General features: G+C 53.9%; 2 protein-coding genes across 8 annotated transcripts in view; one reads left to right on the forward strand and one right to left on the reverse strand.

Moving 5' to 3' along the window:
• KIF9 (kinesin family member 9) overlaps positions 1-2,886 on the reverse strand; it is a 33,626-nt gene extending 30,740 nt beyond the window's left edge. The window contains exons 1-2 of the mRNA XM_023745471.1: positions 2,562-2,886; positions 1,370-1,603 (exon numbers count right to left, since the gene is read on the reverse strand). Of these exons, the coding sequence (XP_023601239.1) occupies positions 1,370-1,403 (34 nt within the window). The 5' untranslated portion in view covers positions 1,404-1,603; positions 2,562-2,886. The remainder of the gene's footprint in view (positions 1-1,369; positions 1,604-2,561) is intronic.
• A 103-nt stretch (positions 2,887-2,989) lies between these two features.
• KLHL18 (kelch like family member 18) overlaps positions 2,990-17,576 on the forward strand; it is a 37,885-nt gene continuing 23,298 nt past the window's right edge. For 5 of the 7 annotated variants that reach the window (XM_023745472.1, XM_014446519.2, XM_023745473.1 and 2 more), the window contains exon 1: positions 2,990-3,172. In XM_023745472.1, the coding sequence (XP_023601240.1) occupies positions 3,044-3,172 (129 nt within the window). In that variant the 5' untranslated portion in view covers positions 2,990-3,043. The remainder of the gene's footprint in view (positions 3,173-17,576) is intronic. The other 2 variants (XM_006104139.3, XM_023745474.1) reach the window with 2 other exon arrangements.

Consider the following 17,576-nt stretch of genomic DNA (forward strand, 5'->3'; position numbering starts at 1 on the left):
CCAGGACAGATTTCTTCTTCTTTTTGCTTGTTAACCCTCACTGAGGATATTTTTTCCATTGCTTTTGAGAGAGAAATAGAGGGAGGGAGGGAGAAAGGGGGGGGGAGAAAGAGAGAGAGAGAAACACTGATGTGAGAGAGAGACATCGATTGGTCGCCTCCTGCACTTGCCCCCACGGGGGCCGAGGACCAAACCTGCAACCCAGGTAGGTATGTGCCCTTGACCAGAAATTGAACCCATAAGCCTTCTAACCACTGAGGCACACTTGTTGGGGCCAGATTTCGGCTTTTAATTAAAGTTCATTATTGCATTTTTTAAAAGCACATTAAATATAAATGGTAACATTTTACATGTATCATCTAAGAGAGGTTCAGTGACTGTTACTGGCTAAAAATGATTCGATGTTTTAAAAACATGGATGTCCCTCCACACCTCTAGACACCACTTGTGGTGACCACTTGATCTCCTCTCTTAATTATATTAACTCTCAGGTGGCATTAAGTACCTATAGAAGCAAGTTAAACAGAGACAGGCCCTGCCCTTTCTGTTTAGTGTCAACGATGTGGACATAAAACTCCAACCCCAGTTACAAGCCTGTCAGAGGTCGGATCAAGTCAGCAAACGCGTGACTTTCGTATTTGCCTGTTGTAGAGTGCGTCCACCTCGACATGCCTCAGGTGATGGCGGCATGAACGTCTTTTCCGCCAGGGGAGCATTCAGACCTTTTCATTGTTAGACAACGAATGTGAAAGGCCCTCAGGTGAGCAGAGGTCACGGCTTGTCCAATTTCAGTCCTGAAATCCTTGTCGGCAAAACTGATCTTGAGAAAGGAAAAGCCACAAGTAGCTCTAACACCAGCTCCAAGCTGAAGAGAACCCCTCAGCTCTAAGTTCACTTTGGTGGAGATCACTGGGAGGTTGAGAGCAGAGGGAGGTGTGTTTTGACTCCAGCAAACACCCTCAACCTCTAAAGCTCTGGGAACCATTCCCCAGACCAGTCTGAGGCCCATCCTCCTCCTGAGAGGTACCTATTAGGGCCGCCTCTGGGGGTCGGTGCCCACAGGTCCCTCTTGGCAGCCCCCACCACGGACCGCACAAGGTCCGCAAGGCCATCTCCAAGCATCACCCTCCCCTCAGAGCCGGCCCCTTCTCTGCCATGCAACTGGCCAACATGCACATGCAGTCGCCTATCTGTGCTGCCCAAGGCCCTCCCCGTGCTCACACCCATGGCCCCACGTATGCCAGGAGCCATGCCCGTCCCCAGAGGCAAGCCTTCTCTGCTTCTCTACTCACTGCACCCTCCTGCACCTCTGCTGCTCAGCAGCCCCTCGGCACCCAGACCTTGGGGACCCCATGCACCTCGCACTTACTGAGATGCTTGTTACTGTTCTTACGCCACATCATCTGAGCGGGTTTCGGCTCCCCAATGACATGACAAGCTGCTGGGGGAAAGGACTGTGCCTTTTATGTGAATCCCCCCTCAAGGTCCACAGCAGTACCCAGCACAGAGCAGGTGCCCAAGAAACGGTGGTTGGTGGGGACGGTCATGGCTGGAAGTCAGAGGGGCGCTGCATCTCCACATGTGGGTCCATCCTCGGTCACTACTGAGAGAGTCCCCAGGGGCATGAAATGTCTCTCCCCTCCCACACCCACCCCGAAGCCCACAGCCCCTCTAGGAGGACACTTACTTTCCAAGCACCACTTTCAAGAAGCTATGCTCTGCCCCCTTCACTACGCCCTCCCTTTAGTGGGGCCCGCCTCCCTTAGGTCCTTGTGGGGAATGCTGCTCCCTCACGGGGGCTGCTACCATTAGATATTTCTGAGTGGCCACCAGGAAGCCCCCTGCTGTAGAGGCTCGGGGTGTCTTCGTTTGTTTTGGGGGTGGGGAAGGAATAGAATTGCCACCAAGCACCTGACGGCTCAATGAAAGGAGAGGGGGCACACGCGGGGAAGGTCGGCACCAGGTGAGTTCCTATCTCACAGCGCTCCTGCCAAGGCCAGGCACTCTCATGGGAAACCTCATAGCCAGAGCGGCAGCAGCATCGGAACCAGCCCAAAACAGGGTCCAAACGCACCCAGCCTTGGGCTAAACAAAATACTCGGATCCACGCAGAAACTGGCCTTTCTCCTTTCCTCGCCCAACATGTCGGACCCCTATGTGGAGTCTGGGAAGCAGTGGGCCTTAGGACCATCCCTGTCCTTCTCTGGAGCAGTTTTCTCATCTGTAAAGCAAAGGGCTCGGACTGGCGAGCCTGAAAACCGTTAAGAGCAGAAGAGCCTGGAATACCTCTGGCTCCCAGCCTCGCATCCTCGGAATCTCGGGCGCGACGTAGGACCCTCGTGGGGACAGGGAACGTTAGATCTGAAGACTCTAAGCCTCATCCAGTCTGAAAGGGCCACCCCGCGATGCTGCGCCCGGGTTTCACCGGTCAGGGAGCGATGCTGGGGAACTCCTGGGTGGAGCGATGTTCGGATCCCAGCCGCTGCCCGCCGCCCCGGCGTACACCCCCTCCTCTCCGACCTCCCTTCACCCCACCCCGGCGGCGCGTGGGGCCTGCTTACCGCTCCGGAGGCAGCAGTCCTGCCGCAGCACCACCACTGCAACTGCTGCGAAGGAAAACCCGCGCGCGCAGCTGCCTGGTTGTGTACACGGTCGCCATGGCAACGGGCCGCTTCCGGAGGTCCCGGAAGTATTGAGGTAGTGGCGGAAATGAAGTCCGCGGTCCTCGGTGGAGATACGAGTAAGGTCAGGGAAGCATCAGGAAAACAGGAGATGGGATCGCTAATTCTAGGAAGAATGCCGCAGCTGCAGGTACGAGACAAGGGTCGAGATAGCAAGGGATCGAAAGCTGCGCACGAACCAGGAAGCGGGGCAGCAGGGCTTCCGGCGCAGAACCGGCTCCGACTACGGCGGCCGAGCAGGCCCGTCTGTTCCCAGGCCTGCGCCGGAGCCAACGTCGGCGCGCGCCCGCGCCCCGCCCCGCCCCGGGGAGCTGAGAGCCGGCCGGCCGGCCAGGCCTGCGCAGTCGCGGCGGCGGGTGAAGATGGTGGAGGACGGCGCGGAGGAGCTGGAGGACCTGGTGCACTTCTCCGTGTCCGAGTTGCCGAGTCGCGGCTACGGCGTCATGGAGGAGATCCGCCGGCAGGGCAAGCTGTGCGACGTGACGCTCAAGGTACCGAAGGCCGGCGGCGCGGGGCTGAGGGAGCAGGGACCGAGGGGAAGACAGAGGGGCGGGGCCCATAGGGGAAGCGAGGTCTGGCGGGCGGAGAGGTGGGGAACGGGGCCCGCGGGAGGCCGTGTGGGGCCGAGGAGGCGGCGAGCGGGAGACTGACCCGCACGGCCCGCCGCCCCGGGAGGGAAAGGCGCGCCGCCCGGGCCCTCGGGGTGGGGGGCATCGGGGGGCCCGCCTCCCCTTTCGGTCGCGGACCGGAGGAAAGGGGCCGGCAGCCCCCCTGGAGGAGGGTGGGGCCCCCGACTCTGCCGGCTCCGCGGAAGCACCTGCCCCGCCTCCAGGCGCCCCTCTGCGCCCGAGGTCCGCCGGGTGGTGGGGGCGCGGGGGGCGCCTTCGCGGGCATCGCTTGCCCGTGGCCGTCGCCTGGCCGCCTCGTCTGCTGAGAACTTGGAGCCGCGGGTCTGGCCCTGGCCGGTGGCGCAGTGGTTAGAGCGTCGGCCGGCGGACCGCAGGGTCCCGGGTTCGATTCCCGGTCGGGGCTCCCGCCCGCGTTGTGGGCTCGCTCCCCAGTGCGGAGCGTGCGGGAGGCGGCCGATCACGGATGTTTCCGTCGCTCTCCCTCTCTCCTGTCCCCTCTGAAATCAATGAAACTGTATTTTAAAAAATAAGTGGGGTTCGGAGCTGGGGGCCTTCTGAGGTAGACAGCCAGCTCTCGGCCCGCACTGCGAGGTCCCCCCATCACTGCGAAGGTGGGGGGGGGAGGCCGGTGGCCGCCTGCAGCGGGGGTCCTCTCCAGGGACTAGTCCCCCCCCCCCCCCCCCCGCCCCGGCTTCGCGGCGTTTCACGCTAGCGGCCCGCGGGCTGCCCTCCCTCCGGCCGAGCGGCTGCGCGGAGCCCCCGACGGGCAGGTGCAGCCGCGTCCGGTTCCTGCCGGGTCTGGCCGGGCAGCCTCGGCTCCTGTGGACAAGCCACGCGGAGCTCCTTCTCTGCTCTTATTTTTACGGCTTCAGGGAACTTCTCCTTCTTCCTGTTGGAGGCAGGTCTCTGCAGACAGCAGAGCGGAAAGGCTGAGAGTGGCCCCGGGTGCGGGAGGGACCGTGGCGACCATCCCCGTGGCAGGTTCCGTTTTCTAAGCACCAGTTTTCCAGCAGAAAACATGATCCTCGTTCTCAGCCTTGGCCTGAGGATTACGGGAGCGCGTCTGGTATTTGCCCGATGCCTGGCCTGCGCTTCTCATCGCTGTAAATGTTACAGAACAAATGTCTGGTCTGCCCGGGGCCAGCCCACCGAGACACGAAAGGCCGAGAACGGCCCTGGCCGTGTGGCCCAGTGGATGGAGCGTCGGCCTGGGGACCAGAGGGTCCCGGTTCAATTCCGGTCTCGGGCATGTGCCCCGGTTGCGGGCTCATCCCCGCCTGCCCGTCTTCAGGCTTCGGTAATGCTCACCCCGGGGGAGGAGACCTGTGTCTCCAGCAGTGGAGTGTGGGGCGGGGTCTGCGAGGGGGACAGCACTCGTAGACTCCACCCAAGTCATTACTCCTCATGGGTCCGCTTTCCATCTCCCAAATAGGGTGACATTTTAGCTGATCTCTGTCTCTGGGAGCTTGGCTGTTCCTTGGTTGTGGGTCTGAGGGGGGGTGTGCACGGCACAGACTTGGCCTGACTGCCTGGGCCTGCACCCTGGCTCGGCCACTCACTGGCCGTGGGGACCTGGGCACGTGCCTTCCACGCTGGTGACTCAGTTCCTTCGTCTGTGATGTGGGCACCAGCACCTCCTGGTAAAAGTGTCAGGTTTTGCCATGGCCGGGAGCTCAGTTCGTTCGAGCGTCGTCCCAATACACCAAAGGCTGCGGGTTCAGTCCCCGGTCAGGACACATACAAGAATCAGCCAATAAGTGCATCAATGAGTAGAACAAAAAATCGATGTTTCTCTCTCCCTCTCTTCCTCTCCCTTCCTGTCTCTCTCTAAAATCAATCAATAAAATTATTGTTATAAAGTGTTAAGGTTTCCATTAGTTAATAATACGCTTAAAACAATCATGTGACCTGCGTTGGCCTGCGGACTGAAGGGTCCCTGATAGGATTCCGGTCAAAGGCGCACGCCCGGATTCGGGCTCGATCCCCAGTGGGGGGCCTGCAGGAGGCAGCTGATCAATGATTCTCTCTCATCATTGATGTCCCTGTCTCTCTCTCTTTCTCCCTTCCTCTTTGAAATCAATAAAAACATATTTAAAAAAGAAAAGAAAAGACTGATATGTCCAGGGTTGAAATCTCAGTTTAAACATTAAAAAAAAAAACAAAAACCCATGTGGTAAATGCTCAGTAAGTATAGATATTGAAGGATAATAGCTTACGGGGTTTCCAGAAGTGGATATACCTGCGTATGTTCAGCCTGCCATTTTGAATTTGTTTCAGCTTCGGATGAATTCTGGGTGGTTTTAGATACACATAATGTTCATTGCCTTCAAAGAGTTTGCGAACCACCGTTCTGCTTCGGTGGCCTGCATTTGATAGGCCCGAGCACAGAAGGAGGGGGGCTCCCAAGGTCACAGGTTAAGGCGGGGAGCGAGGACTAGACTGCTGGTCTCGTATTCTGTCGGGATCTCCATCGCCTCTTCCGTTACTGACAGCGGCTGCACTGATTTCAGCTGCGATCATGCGAAGGGATCTACCTCAGGTCAGCTGTAATCAGTCCTAACGTAATCTCTTCTGTCTTTCTGAGTTTTTGGGAGAGAGTGAAAGCATTAGCAGGCATGCCGCATTCTCAAACTTCAGTCAACTCTTGACCTTTCTTAATTTGGGGGGGGGGGATATTTGAAATTTAAATTCCCTAGATACCTGTTGGATAATTAAGTAGAGGCATAATTAAAAAGGGTGATATATTGGATTTTTAAAAATCACATTCTCTATCTATGGCCCTCTTTGAAAAATGAAAGCGATGAGCCTTCTTGCCAGAAAAAAATGTACATACTTACATATGTGCAAAATTTTGTATTCGTTCTTTTTCTTTTTAATATATTTTTATTTATTTCAGAGAGAAAGGGAGAGGGAGAGAGAGATAGAAACATCAATGATGAGAGAGAATCATTGATTGGCTGCCTCCTGCACACCTCCCCCTGGTGACCAAGCCCGCAACCCAGGCATATGCCCTTGACCGGAATTGAACCTGGGACTCTTCAGTCCATAGGCCGACGCTCTAGCCACTGAGCAAAACCGGCCAGAGCTGCATTCATTCTTGAGAGCAGCTCCCCTGATGCCCATCTTGGGTCATGAATCCAACTGAGTTGGATTCCATCAGAAGAAGTCGTTTTATCTTGAAGGTTAGGAGGACAGCAGTGCAGGCCGCGTTGGCGACCTGTAGCCGAAGACTTGGTCTGGGTAGAAAGGCTTGCATTCAGGGAGGCTCTTGTCCCCTCCCAGCTGTAGGGCCACCTGGAGCCCAGTGCTCCGGTCACATCTGTCGGGTTCATCTGGGTCCAGTGAATTGGGCAAACGCCCCAGATTCAAGGAGTGTCCCCACAACTTCGTGTTCATGAGATCCAGACCCCCCAAGTTCACTGTTTCTACCTCCCCTCCCCTCACTCACTTCTTTCCTTTTTATTTGTGAGAGCAGAATGGGGTCACCAAACCTGCATGTTGTTTGCTGACCATACATTTTGGACAGAGAATGTGCCTACACACACACACTTTGTTTTTGCAATCACTGGTGAGTGGCTCCTCCAAGAGCTGCTGGTATCGGCCTTCCCAGCATTTCCCAAGGCCCCTGCTGAGGTTCTGAACCCAGACCTGAGAATTGAGCCTCCAGAAGGAAAGTCTTTTTCATGGTGGAAGGCACGGTATTAGAAGACTTCCTTTTGTCTGCCCACCACATCCAGGCAGACAGTTTCCGCTGAGCCTGGCTTCAGGAGCCACACATTTGATTCTGGAATCTTGCCTAATTTGTCACACGGATTTTGTGATGAGAGAGTAGGTGGAGAAGGATATCAGGAAGTGAAGTAAGGACTTGTTGATGCATGCCATTTCTGTGTTATGAGTAAGGCAGTGAGCAACACAGATATAATTACAGAGCGAGGATAATCATGTTGAAAGGAGCCACGGAGGTCCTGCATCAAAGCCATTTATTCTGCAGACGTAAAAACCCGGAGGCTTAGAGATATGGAGGGATTGCCCGAGGCAAACGCCGTGTTGCCTGTGCTCGACACAGCTGTTTGCTGGTGGGAGCGATGCTTTCACGTCCTCTGGGTACTCACCGGCCCCTGATGGCAGGAAGCCGGCCCGGGAGCTGACATCCGCCATGTCATCCCTGGGCATGGAGGGCAGGGAGGTACATTCCAGATGCAGCACCACTGTCGCAGGAGAGAAGGAAGATGGAGGCTTTTCTGCTAGTCTTCTGGACAAATCACATTCTTGATTCTTTGACTTTGAAATGACATTGTATTGGAAAACCTGTGCTTCTGAATATAGTTCACTCCAGGGTTTTCTACTGACTCTCTTGAGAGTTGGGAGAATCTTGGAAAGTCAGTTACCAACCGGCCAACCTTCCTGGGGCCCATCCACCCTGAGGCCTGGAGCGTGGCCCGTGGGTCACTCGCTGGGTGGCGCTAGAAGCCTGTGCCTGGAACTCTGCTCACCGCAGGCGGGTTCTTCACTGTCCTGTGCGAGACTCTACTGCTCACCGCCGGCGGGTGCTGGGAGTGAGACCACGTGCTCTGCTGCAGGTGCTCCACGCTCCTAAACCGCGGGCAGGGCTGGCGTCGCTTCCTGCGTCTGATGTGGGGAGAGTTGCCGCCCCATGGCCTCCTGGGGTGGGACCAGCCAGCCTCCCCCAGTGCGTTTAGTGAAGCCGTTTCTACCCCACAGCTGATCCCATCACCACGGTTTCCAGCTGGGGAGAATGAGCCAATCAATATGTGTGGCCCAGGCGCTGGCAGGCATTTTCTGTGAAGAGCCAGATAGTAAATATTTTAGGATTTGTGGGTCAGACAGTTTCAGTTGCAATTACTCAACTCCGGGGTTGTAGCGCCAAAGCAGCGACACATGAGCGAGGGTATGGGTGTGTTCTAGTAAAGCTCTGTCTACAAAGCAGCCCTGGGCCGACCCGTTCTTGTGTCTGCTGACCCCTGCTGTATACGGTGTCTGGCCTTTGTAAAGCTTAAGGCCTTCAAAGCAGGTTACACTGGCTTTGTTGCCCCAGCGTATACTTCTTTGGTTTCAACGTCGCTAGAAATTGGGAGCATCTCTTGTTTAAAGAGAACAGCTGAACCAGAAGTGGAGAACTGTTTTCCCCAGCTCACTGCAGGGCACACGGGACTGTCCCGGTCGGTGACTGAGGAACTCTCGTAGGAGAAGTTACTGTTAAAATTCGCACCTGATCTTGAACGTCTTGTGGCTCTGCGGGAGCCGGGAGCGTTAACGAGAGATCCTGGCGCCCTTTCTCAGTCGCCGCTGAGGCTGCTCGGCTGTTTGCGGGATGGCAGGCCCCTGAGTCCGGGGGACCTGACGCTGTGTTCAGGGCCATGAAGGGAAGGGCCAGAGTGTGGGCTTTCGACAGGCAGAGTCGATCTGTGTTTCACCTGTGGCCCAATATGGCTGGGCAGCGTGTGATGCACATCCGGTCAGAACACAGAAACGCTTTCAGACAATAAGCTCAGGAGCAGGTATTTGCCTCCCCACGTCCAGAGCGGCTGTATCCACATGCGAAGGGGTAAGCAGCCAGCAGTGCATCGGTGGCGGAATGGATACACGTGGTGCATGTTCCACGCCTCAGTGGAATGTTACTCAGCCTTGGAAAGGGAAGGACACTCTGACACGTGCTAAAACATGGAAAACCTAGAAGACACCATCCTAAGTGAGATAAGCCAGTCACCGAGGACAAACATGGTACGATTCCACTTAAGAGAAGTGATAGGGTAGCCAAGTATTTGCAGAAAGAAAGTAGACCGGTCATTGCTTAGGGGCTGGGAGTGGGGATGGGAAGTTAGTGTTTCGTGGCTACAGAGTTTCCGTTCGGGAAGATGAGAAAGTTTGGAGATGGATGGTGGTGATGTTGCACAACAGTGTGACCGTACTTAATGCCCCTGAACTGTGGTTCTGTTGTTTGGAGCCTTATCCCACACACCATAAGGTTTCGGGTTCAGTCCTGGTTGGGGCCGCGTAAGGGAGGCAACTGATCAATGTTTCTGTCTCACATCAATGTTCTCTCTCTTTCTCCCTTCTTCTCTCTCTAAAATAAAAATCAATAAACATATCCTTGGGTGCGGATTGAAAAATGGTTAAAGTGGTAAATTTATGTTATGTATATAACATAAAAAAAAGAGTTAATAAGCTCAAGAGTTATTACCAAGTGGGCAGCTGGGTTGCAGGGAGTGCTTTGTGATGTCTCGGCAGCCAATCCCTGACGGGAACCGTCTGGTGCGAGGTGCGTGCATCCTGGTCTTCGGCCGCTGTGGCTGCCGCCTCAGCTGTTCAGAGCCGCGTCTCGCTGCTCAGGCCGCGGCTGCCCTTCCAGTGGTCACCGGAAGGAACGGGCTCCTGGCAGATGCACATGAAGGGCCTCAGGTCGTGAGCTCGTTCTTCCTGTGCCGGTTTGTGAACTCAGAGCATCAGGCAGCCCTGACAGCTGTCCTGAGGGTGTGCTCGCGTGTCTCCAGGACAAGGTGTGTGGGTGTCGTCTGCAGTCGCGGGCTCCTACGTTTCCATTCATCCTGTGGCCCCGCATGCCCATCATGTCTGAAAGGAAGCCCCTTTCCTTCCAGACCATTTCTTCTTTGTTCGCTCTGTGTGAGGACGGCACGCCATCCATCCGGTCATGTGGGACCACAATGCTGGGCTTGGCTTTGGCTCTTTTATGTGTATTTTGTGGCTCTTCTCGCAATAATAATTGCATAATCGTGTACAGTATTGTACTCCAAGGGCTGTGACTGAACCATTCACTGAGGTGTTTGTTTACATGATAGGTGCTCAGCAAACCATGGTCCTAATGTAGACACGCTTCACCTTTTACCTAAACCAGGTTTTTGTTTGTTTGTTTTTTCGACTTTAGTGCCATGCTGAGAGCATTCTCACCCTTAGGGAGTGATCCTGTGCGGCGAGCGGGTCTGTCTCAGCTCTGATGAGTCATCCTCGGAGTGGCTCCCCATCTCACTCTCATCCATCAGCGTGCTCGGTTCGGAATGCATCCACTCCGACCATGCGCTGTGAGCTGAGTAAGCAAAACCTCTATGGGTGTGAGCTCACATCCTCGTGGGGTGATTGGCCGATGTAAAAACTAACTCATTTATATAAAAGGCTAATATGCTAAGTGTCTGACCATCTGACCAGTCGCTATGATGCGCAATGACCACCAGGGGGCAGATGCTCAACACAGGAGCTGCCATGATGCGCACTGCCATTTACAGAAAAACGGCACCATGGACCTGGTGCCAACAAAGCAACACTCGGCTTCCCCCAAGTGGGACACAGACCCCGCCACCACCCCGGAGCAACAGCCCACCATATCGCAGCCAAAGCTGCCGAGACCCCATAGCGCAAAATGCGGCCCACAGCCCAGCCCAGCACGGGAACGGTCCCTGTGGGCACCAGGTAATGACGTCACGTAGCAACGCCTGGCTTCCTCTCCCTAGTGACTAGCCTCCTTGGAGTTTCTTCAGCCCAGGAACACCACTTGCTTTATAGCCAGGTGCAAACACTTTACACTTTAACCAAATGTCTGTGAAGCGTTTTCCGTGCCTCATCTCACTTGATCCTCACAGAAGTCCTGGAGTAGGTAGATAGGAGACACAGTAGAAACCTATTTTCTTTTAATTAGCTGAAAATGGAGATTTAGAAAGCTTAGAAACTTGACCCGACTGAAAAGAAGTAAGAAATGGTGGACCTTGAAAATGACTTCAGGTCTCACTGCACAGAATATAGTCAGACACTGCTGCAGTTAAATAGTTCACCCTTTGTTCTTCCTGCGTGATCTACAATAATAATGTGCTTTGTGTTGATATTTACTGCTGTGTTGCTGACAATTACCTGAAAGAGAAGTTGGGGTGCTTCACTGGGCTGGAAAAAGTTTAGCTAAATCAGAAAGCAGGTCTAATGAAGCAAGTTTATTCTATGTCTATATGGAATTTCCTTTCAGTGTGCACGGATCCATGCACCGGGCCTCTAGCTCAGTATAAGATGCCCAGTAAGTGATAAGTGCTGTGAAGAGAAATAGAGGGGGCGGGGGCTGAAAGTGCTCTTCTTGTTGGAGGGGCCAGAGCCGCCTCCCTGAGGAATGGGAGTGGGTGAGTGTCCTCAGCAGAGGAAAGAGTGTTCTAGAGCCCGAGGCAGGAGCAGACTGGCACTTTGGGAACAGCAAGCTGCTGGTGTGGTAAGAACCAGTTATCGGTGAGCACGGGCATCACCGAGGCCTCAGGGCACACCTGAGGGTGGCAGTCATCTCCGGGGGTGGATGCTGTCCCTCTTCTGTTGTGCCTTCGCCCCCCACGTAGTCAGAGAAAAGTGGAAAGACCGGAGGTGGGAGAGGGAGCCTCGGGTCCCACAGAGGTCATTGCATCGTGCAGTGTGACTGAGGAAATCCTTGTGAACGGTGAGTGAATGAATGAATGAAGACAGTAACTGTTCACTCACTCATGAATGCGGGGGCTAGGGGTGTGCCTAAGAAGGGAGGGTACGTTTATTATACTCCGAGAGGCTATCACAGGAATCACCGGCACCTCTCCCTGCTTCTCCCGTTCCCGAGAGACGATGCTGATGGGCAGAGCAAGAAAGACCACTTCGGGCTGGTTCTTTCCTGAGGAACTTGTGTTATTCTGCATCACAGGGAAAACGGAGGTTGGGAACTTGGGGGGTGAGGGGGCAGGAAGGAGAACAGCTCCTCAGCTCTCGGGTCTTTAAAGATGCTCCTGCCCACGTGGGTAAAGCTTGTCTTTCCCCCTGTCCTTACCGTAGGCTCTCACTTGAAGTCAGCAAGACATCTGGGGGGCGGGGGGAGAGGGGGGTGTAGGAGAGGCAGGTGGTGATGGCTTCAGTAGGATTAAGGGAAGGACTGCTGATTTAACGGAGCCTCTGGTTATTCTAAGCTGCTCACAGATCCGTCAGCGCCATCTGTGAGACGTAGCGGAGAAGCTGAAGGATGTCCTGCAGGTGCTGACCCTCCGGCCTCTTCCAGGACTGCCGCTGGGTTCCTGAGGCTCCGGCCTCGCTCCCCCGCACCCACGCCTCCTCTTCTGCCTTGTGTGCTCCGATTTCTGGGCCTTTGCTCTAGGCTTCCTTCGGCGTGGAGTGTCCGCTCACACCTGCCAGCAGAATCCTGCCCGTGCTTCGAGGCTCCTTTCCTACTTGTTCTCGAGGGGAGAGAAAGGCCGACCACTCCTTCCTCTGTTCTCCCGGGCACTTGGCTTTGTGTCTGCTCAGCACCGCCTGTGGTCCACGTTTGTCCTCCCGCCCCCTGCCCTCCTGTGCGCTTCCGGGCGGCAGAGCCTGTGAACTCCCGCTCTCCAGCATCGCCAGAGGTCCTGTTAGACACGGGCGCAGGTGCACTGGAGTGTTTTCTCCCCTGTGTCGAGTTTCCGAAGCGTGTGAAGCGTGTCCCTAGCACAGTTGTTGGCATGTGTCAGGCGCTGGGACGTGTTTGCTGAGTTCCCTAAAGGGCCCCTGGCTTTCGGTTTGCGATGCTCCTTCAGCCAGCCTGTTGGTGAAGTGCGTTCGACTGTGCCTGCACCTGCTGTGAGGGGAGTCAGCCCCTACCTTGGGCCTTTACAGACTCGGGGAGAGACACCCATCAATGACGTACGAGACAAGGCACAGGGACCGCCCGAGGCCTGAGGGAGCCGAGAGATGGCAGTCACTTCCAGATGAGTGTGGGGTGGTGTCACGGAGAGGAGCGTGTCTGGTGACGACCTGGTGGAGAAATAGGACGTCGACAGGCACGCTGTGGGAAGAGGCATTCCGGGCGGGGAGCGCCTGCTCCAGGGCCAGCACGAAAGTCCACGTACAGGACGTTTCTTGAGCAAGGAGGACCTGGCAGTCGGGTGGGAGGTGTGGCTGGGAGCTGCTTGGGTGCAGTCTGAACTTCAGTTCTCATGGGGAAGGGTCTGGACTGGGAAGAAACATCTGCAGATCACATGCTGTTTGCACGGTTAGGGGCTCAGTGGTTTCTGCAGACTCCACCCTCCTGTCCTCCTCTTCTCTCCATCCTTCCTCCTGGGCATGGTGGGAGGCAGGGAGGGCTTGGAGGAGGTGGGACAGGTCTGAATATTTTCCCTTGCTCTCTACCTGGGGTCAGAGCCCAGGTCTTTATTTATTTACTAGAGGCCCGGTGCACGAAATTCATGCAGGGTAGGGTCCCTGGTCCTGGCGGACGATCAGGGCTGATCTGTGGGGTGACCGGCAGGGTGATTGAGGCCTGCGCTGGCACCTGCCTTGGCCGGCCTGGGGCCTTCGGGCTGGAGGCAGCTCCTGCATTGGGCGTCTGCCCCCTGGTGGTGAGTGCACGTCATAGTGGCTGGTCATTCCACCAGTTATTCTGCCATTCTGTCTATTTGCATATTAGGCTTTTATTATATAGGATTTTTTTAAATAGTGTCTTTTTAAAAATATATTTTATTGATTTTAGAGAGGAAAGGAGAGGGAGAGAGAGATAGAAACATCAATGATGAGAGAATCATGGATTGGCTGCCTCCTGCATGCCCCCTACTGGGGATTGAGCCTACAACCAGCTAGGGCCAGATCTTATTTATTTATTTTTTTAGTGCTAGATGGTCAGCCACTTCCTCCCTTACCCCTTCTGGAGTCACTTTACACAGTGGGGCCCCCAAAGCAGAAAGACCCACGCTCCATCAGGAGAGGGTTTCAGCCCTGGCTGGTGTGGCTCAGTGGATAGAGCGTCGGCCTGTGGACTGAAGGGTCCCGGGTTTGATTTTTGTCAAGGGCACAGACCTTGGTTGCAGGCTCCTCCTTGGCCTGGGCCCTGGTCGGGGCTTGTGCAGGAAGCAACCCATAGATGTGTTTCTCTCACATCAATGTTTCTCTCTGTCTTTCCCTCTCCCACTCTCCCTAAAAAAAAATCAATGGAAAAATATCCTCAGGTGAGGATTAAAAGAACAAAACAAAAAAAGAATAGAGGGGCCCTGACCGGTTTGGCTCAGTGGATGGAGCGTCGGCCTGTGGACTGAAGGGTCCCAGGTTCGATTCCGGTCGAGGGCACGTACCTTGGTTGCGGGCACATCCCCAGTAGGAGGTGTGCAGGAGGCAGCTGATCAATGTTTCTCTCTCATTGATGTTTCTAACTTTCTATCCCTCTCCCTTCCTCTCTGTAAAAAATCAATAAAATATATTTAAAAAAAAAAAGAATAGAGGGGTTCAGACAGTGTGCTTGAAAATGCCATCAGAGCCCCAGGCTGGACCCGGGTGTTTTATCGTATGTGCTGTTTTCCAACCCTGCGGGTTTGTGAGGACTAATAACGAGGAAACTGCCCTTCGCGTATCACAGCTGTAACCTGCTTTGCCCCACCCTGTGTGCGCACACACACACCATACCCTACTAGTTCTGCTTATCTGGAGACCCTGCTTCATACGTGGGTGACCCAGTTCTTCTGTGGCCTCACCAGCATTTGGTATTATCACTATTTTTAAATTGTGGTCATTTTGTGAAATGTGTAGTGATAGCTCATTGTGATTTTAATTTGCATTTTCTTAATGGGTAATGGTGATCATCTTGTCATATAGTACTGGTGTATCCTTTTTAATATTCTTTTTGATGAAATGTCTCTTCGTGTCTTTTGCCCATTTCTTTCATTGGATTGTTTTTGTTTGTTTTTTTATTGTCGAGTTTTTTTGTCAGGACTCTTATTTGACAAATATATCAAAAATATATCATTAGCCCTAGCTGGTTTGGCTCAGTGGATAGAGCATCAGCCTGCGGACTGAAGGGTCCTGGGTTCGATTCTGGTCAAGGGCACATGCCCGGGTTGTGGACTCAATCCCCAGTAGGGAACGTGCAGGAGGCAGCCAATCAATGATTCTCTCATCCTTTATGTTTCTCTCTCTCTCTTTTCCTCTCTGAAATCAATAAAAGAATATTTTTTTTAAAAAAGAGAGAGAGAAAATCTCTAGGCCAGCGGTTCTCAACCTGTGGGTCGCGACCCCTTTGGGGGTTGAACGACCCTTTCACAGGGGTCGCCTAAGACCATTGGAACACACATATATAATTACACATTGTTTTTGTGATTAATCTCTATGCTTTAATTATGTTCAATTTGTAACAATGAAATTGGGGGTCACCACAACATAAGGAACTGTATTAAAGGGTCGCGGCATTAGGAAGGTTGAGAACCACTGATCTAGGGTCACGCGCAGGAGCCTGAATTTAAAATACATATATAATTAAATAATATTAAGTCCTACTATTAAATCGTATTATTTGTAATACTTTTGTTATTTCATCACACCTCTGAGTGTGAATTGGGAGCATTTCTACACTAGTCTACTCTTTTTTTTTTACATGTATTTTTATTGATTTCAGAGAGGAAGGGAGAGGGGGAGAGAGAGAGAAACATTAATGATGAGAGAGAATCATTGATTGGCTGCCTCCTGCACGCCCCCCACTGGGGATGGAGCCTGCAGCCCTGGCATCCTTGACCAGAATCAAACCCGGGACCCTTCAGTCCGCAGGCCGACGCTCTATCCACTGAACCAAACTAGCTAGAGCGTGGGTTTTTAAATTACAATTTTTAAAAAAAATATATTTTATTGATTTTTTACAGAGAGGAAGGGAGAGAGATAGAGAGTTAGAAACATCGATCAGCTGCCTCCTGCACATCTCCTATTGGGGAGGTGCCCGCAACCCAGGTACATGCCCTTGACCGGAATCGAACCTGGGACCCTTCAGTCCGCAGGCCGACGCTCTATCCACTGAGCCAAACCGGTTTCGGCTTAAATTACAAATTTAATTTCCTTATTCGTTACAGGGTTATTAAAATGATCAGAGTATGGCCCCGGCAGGGTGGCTCGGTTGGTGGGAGCATCGTCGGGTACACCAGGGTGCACACAGGAGGCGACTGACTGATATGCTCTCACAGTGTTTCTCTCTCTCTCTCAAAATCAGTAAAAACATCTCCTTGGATGAGGATGTAAGAAATAAAATGACCAGGGCGTCACCATGGTGGGAGAAAAGGAGGGTGGAATTGCGGGAAAGAGCCACATGTCTCCAAAATCCACCGTCCGCAGTTTCGGGGGAGGAACCGAATGGCCTCAGGCAGGTCACTCACCTTAGTTATGACAGGAATTCAGGTCGTGGGTTTGCTTCTCCCTCCAAAGTAATGACACCTTTTCCAAGAAAGTAAACCCTTAGGAATGCAACCCGTGAGTCACACAGTCAGAGACACCTGCTGGCCGATTCTGTGCGCACCTCGGCGTCCTGTCCCATCAGTGAAACACTGTGCTTGCCACGTGCCGTCTGCCCGGCCTGGGCCCAGCACCAGGTGTTTGTGCAGAGGGGCCCTGTGACACCTGGCTGGGTAGCCGAGTGGGGCCTCCAGGCACCACAGGGCCCACCCAGAGCTCAGGGAAGCCATCTTCCGTCCTAGCCCATTGATTAAGGCCAGCAAGGAGGACCCCCTTTCCTGAGCCCCCAGGGCTTTGTCTGGACACCAGTGATCAGAACTCAGGCTGGAAGTGGCAGAACCAGCCTCAGCAAGACCATCAGTTACCAGCTCGTGTACTGAACTGGAGAAAGGACAGGGCTGCTGGTGGGCCTGGGGCCTTGAAATCCTGCCCAGACTCCCTCCATGGTCAGCACCTCCTCCCACTGCAGGCCGGTCTGTCACTCATGGAGGGTGACAGAGCATCTGATAGCTCCTTGCTGCCCCGGAGGGAGCCCAGGACTTAAGGTCTTCAGGTGAGCCTTAAGGTGAGCCTTTTCTAAAGGTTAGCCACTGGAGCAGATAAACACAGAAAAGTACAGTCCCTGAGGCGGAGGCTTCACGTCTCAAACATGGAATAGCCTTTCTCATCTGACATCTGAATCCCATTTCGGTTGGGAGTGGAGAGCTGGGCTGCTCTGGCCTTGTGCTCAGTGGTTGCTCAGTAAGGTGGAGGGTTGGTTGGTACCTGGGGTAGGAGGATGGGTGCTTCAAGGCCTCACCTCCTACATTTCTGATGGACGAGGCTGCATTATTTGCCGAGGCTGGTTAGCATTTAAACTCCATGGGCTGGAGGGAGGAATGGAGAAAGAGAAAATTGTGTAACTGTGATTAAGAAAGCAAAGGCTTAAAAAAGGCACATTGTTGGTGGCAGGCCCATGCACGCCGTTCGTGGCTCCAGCCCGAATGCCTCTGTGCAGGCTTAGCTCATCTCCTTTCTGAAAGGAGCAAACGTTTTGTAAACAACACGATCTCAGTGTTGAATTCCACAA

Source organism: Myotis lucifugus, unplaced genomic scaffold, assembly GCF_000147115.1.
Source record: "Myotis lucifugus unplaced genomic scaffold, Myoluc2.0 scaffold_547, whole genome shotgun sequence".
In the NCBI taxonomy this organism is placed as follows: Eukaryota; Metazoa; Chordata; class Mammalia; order Chiroptera; family Vespertilionidae; genus Myotis; species Myotis lucifugus.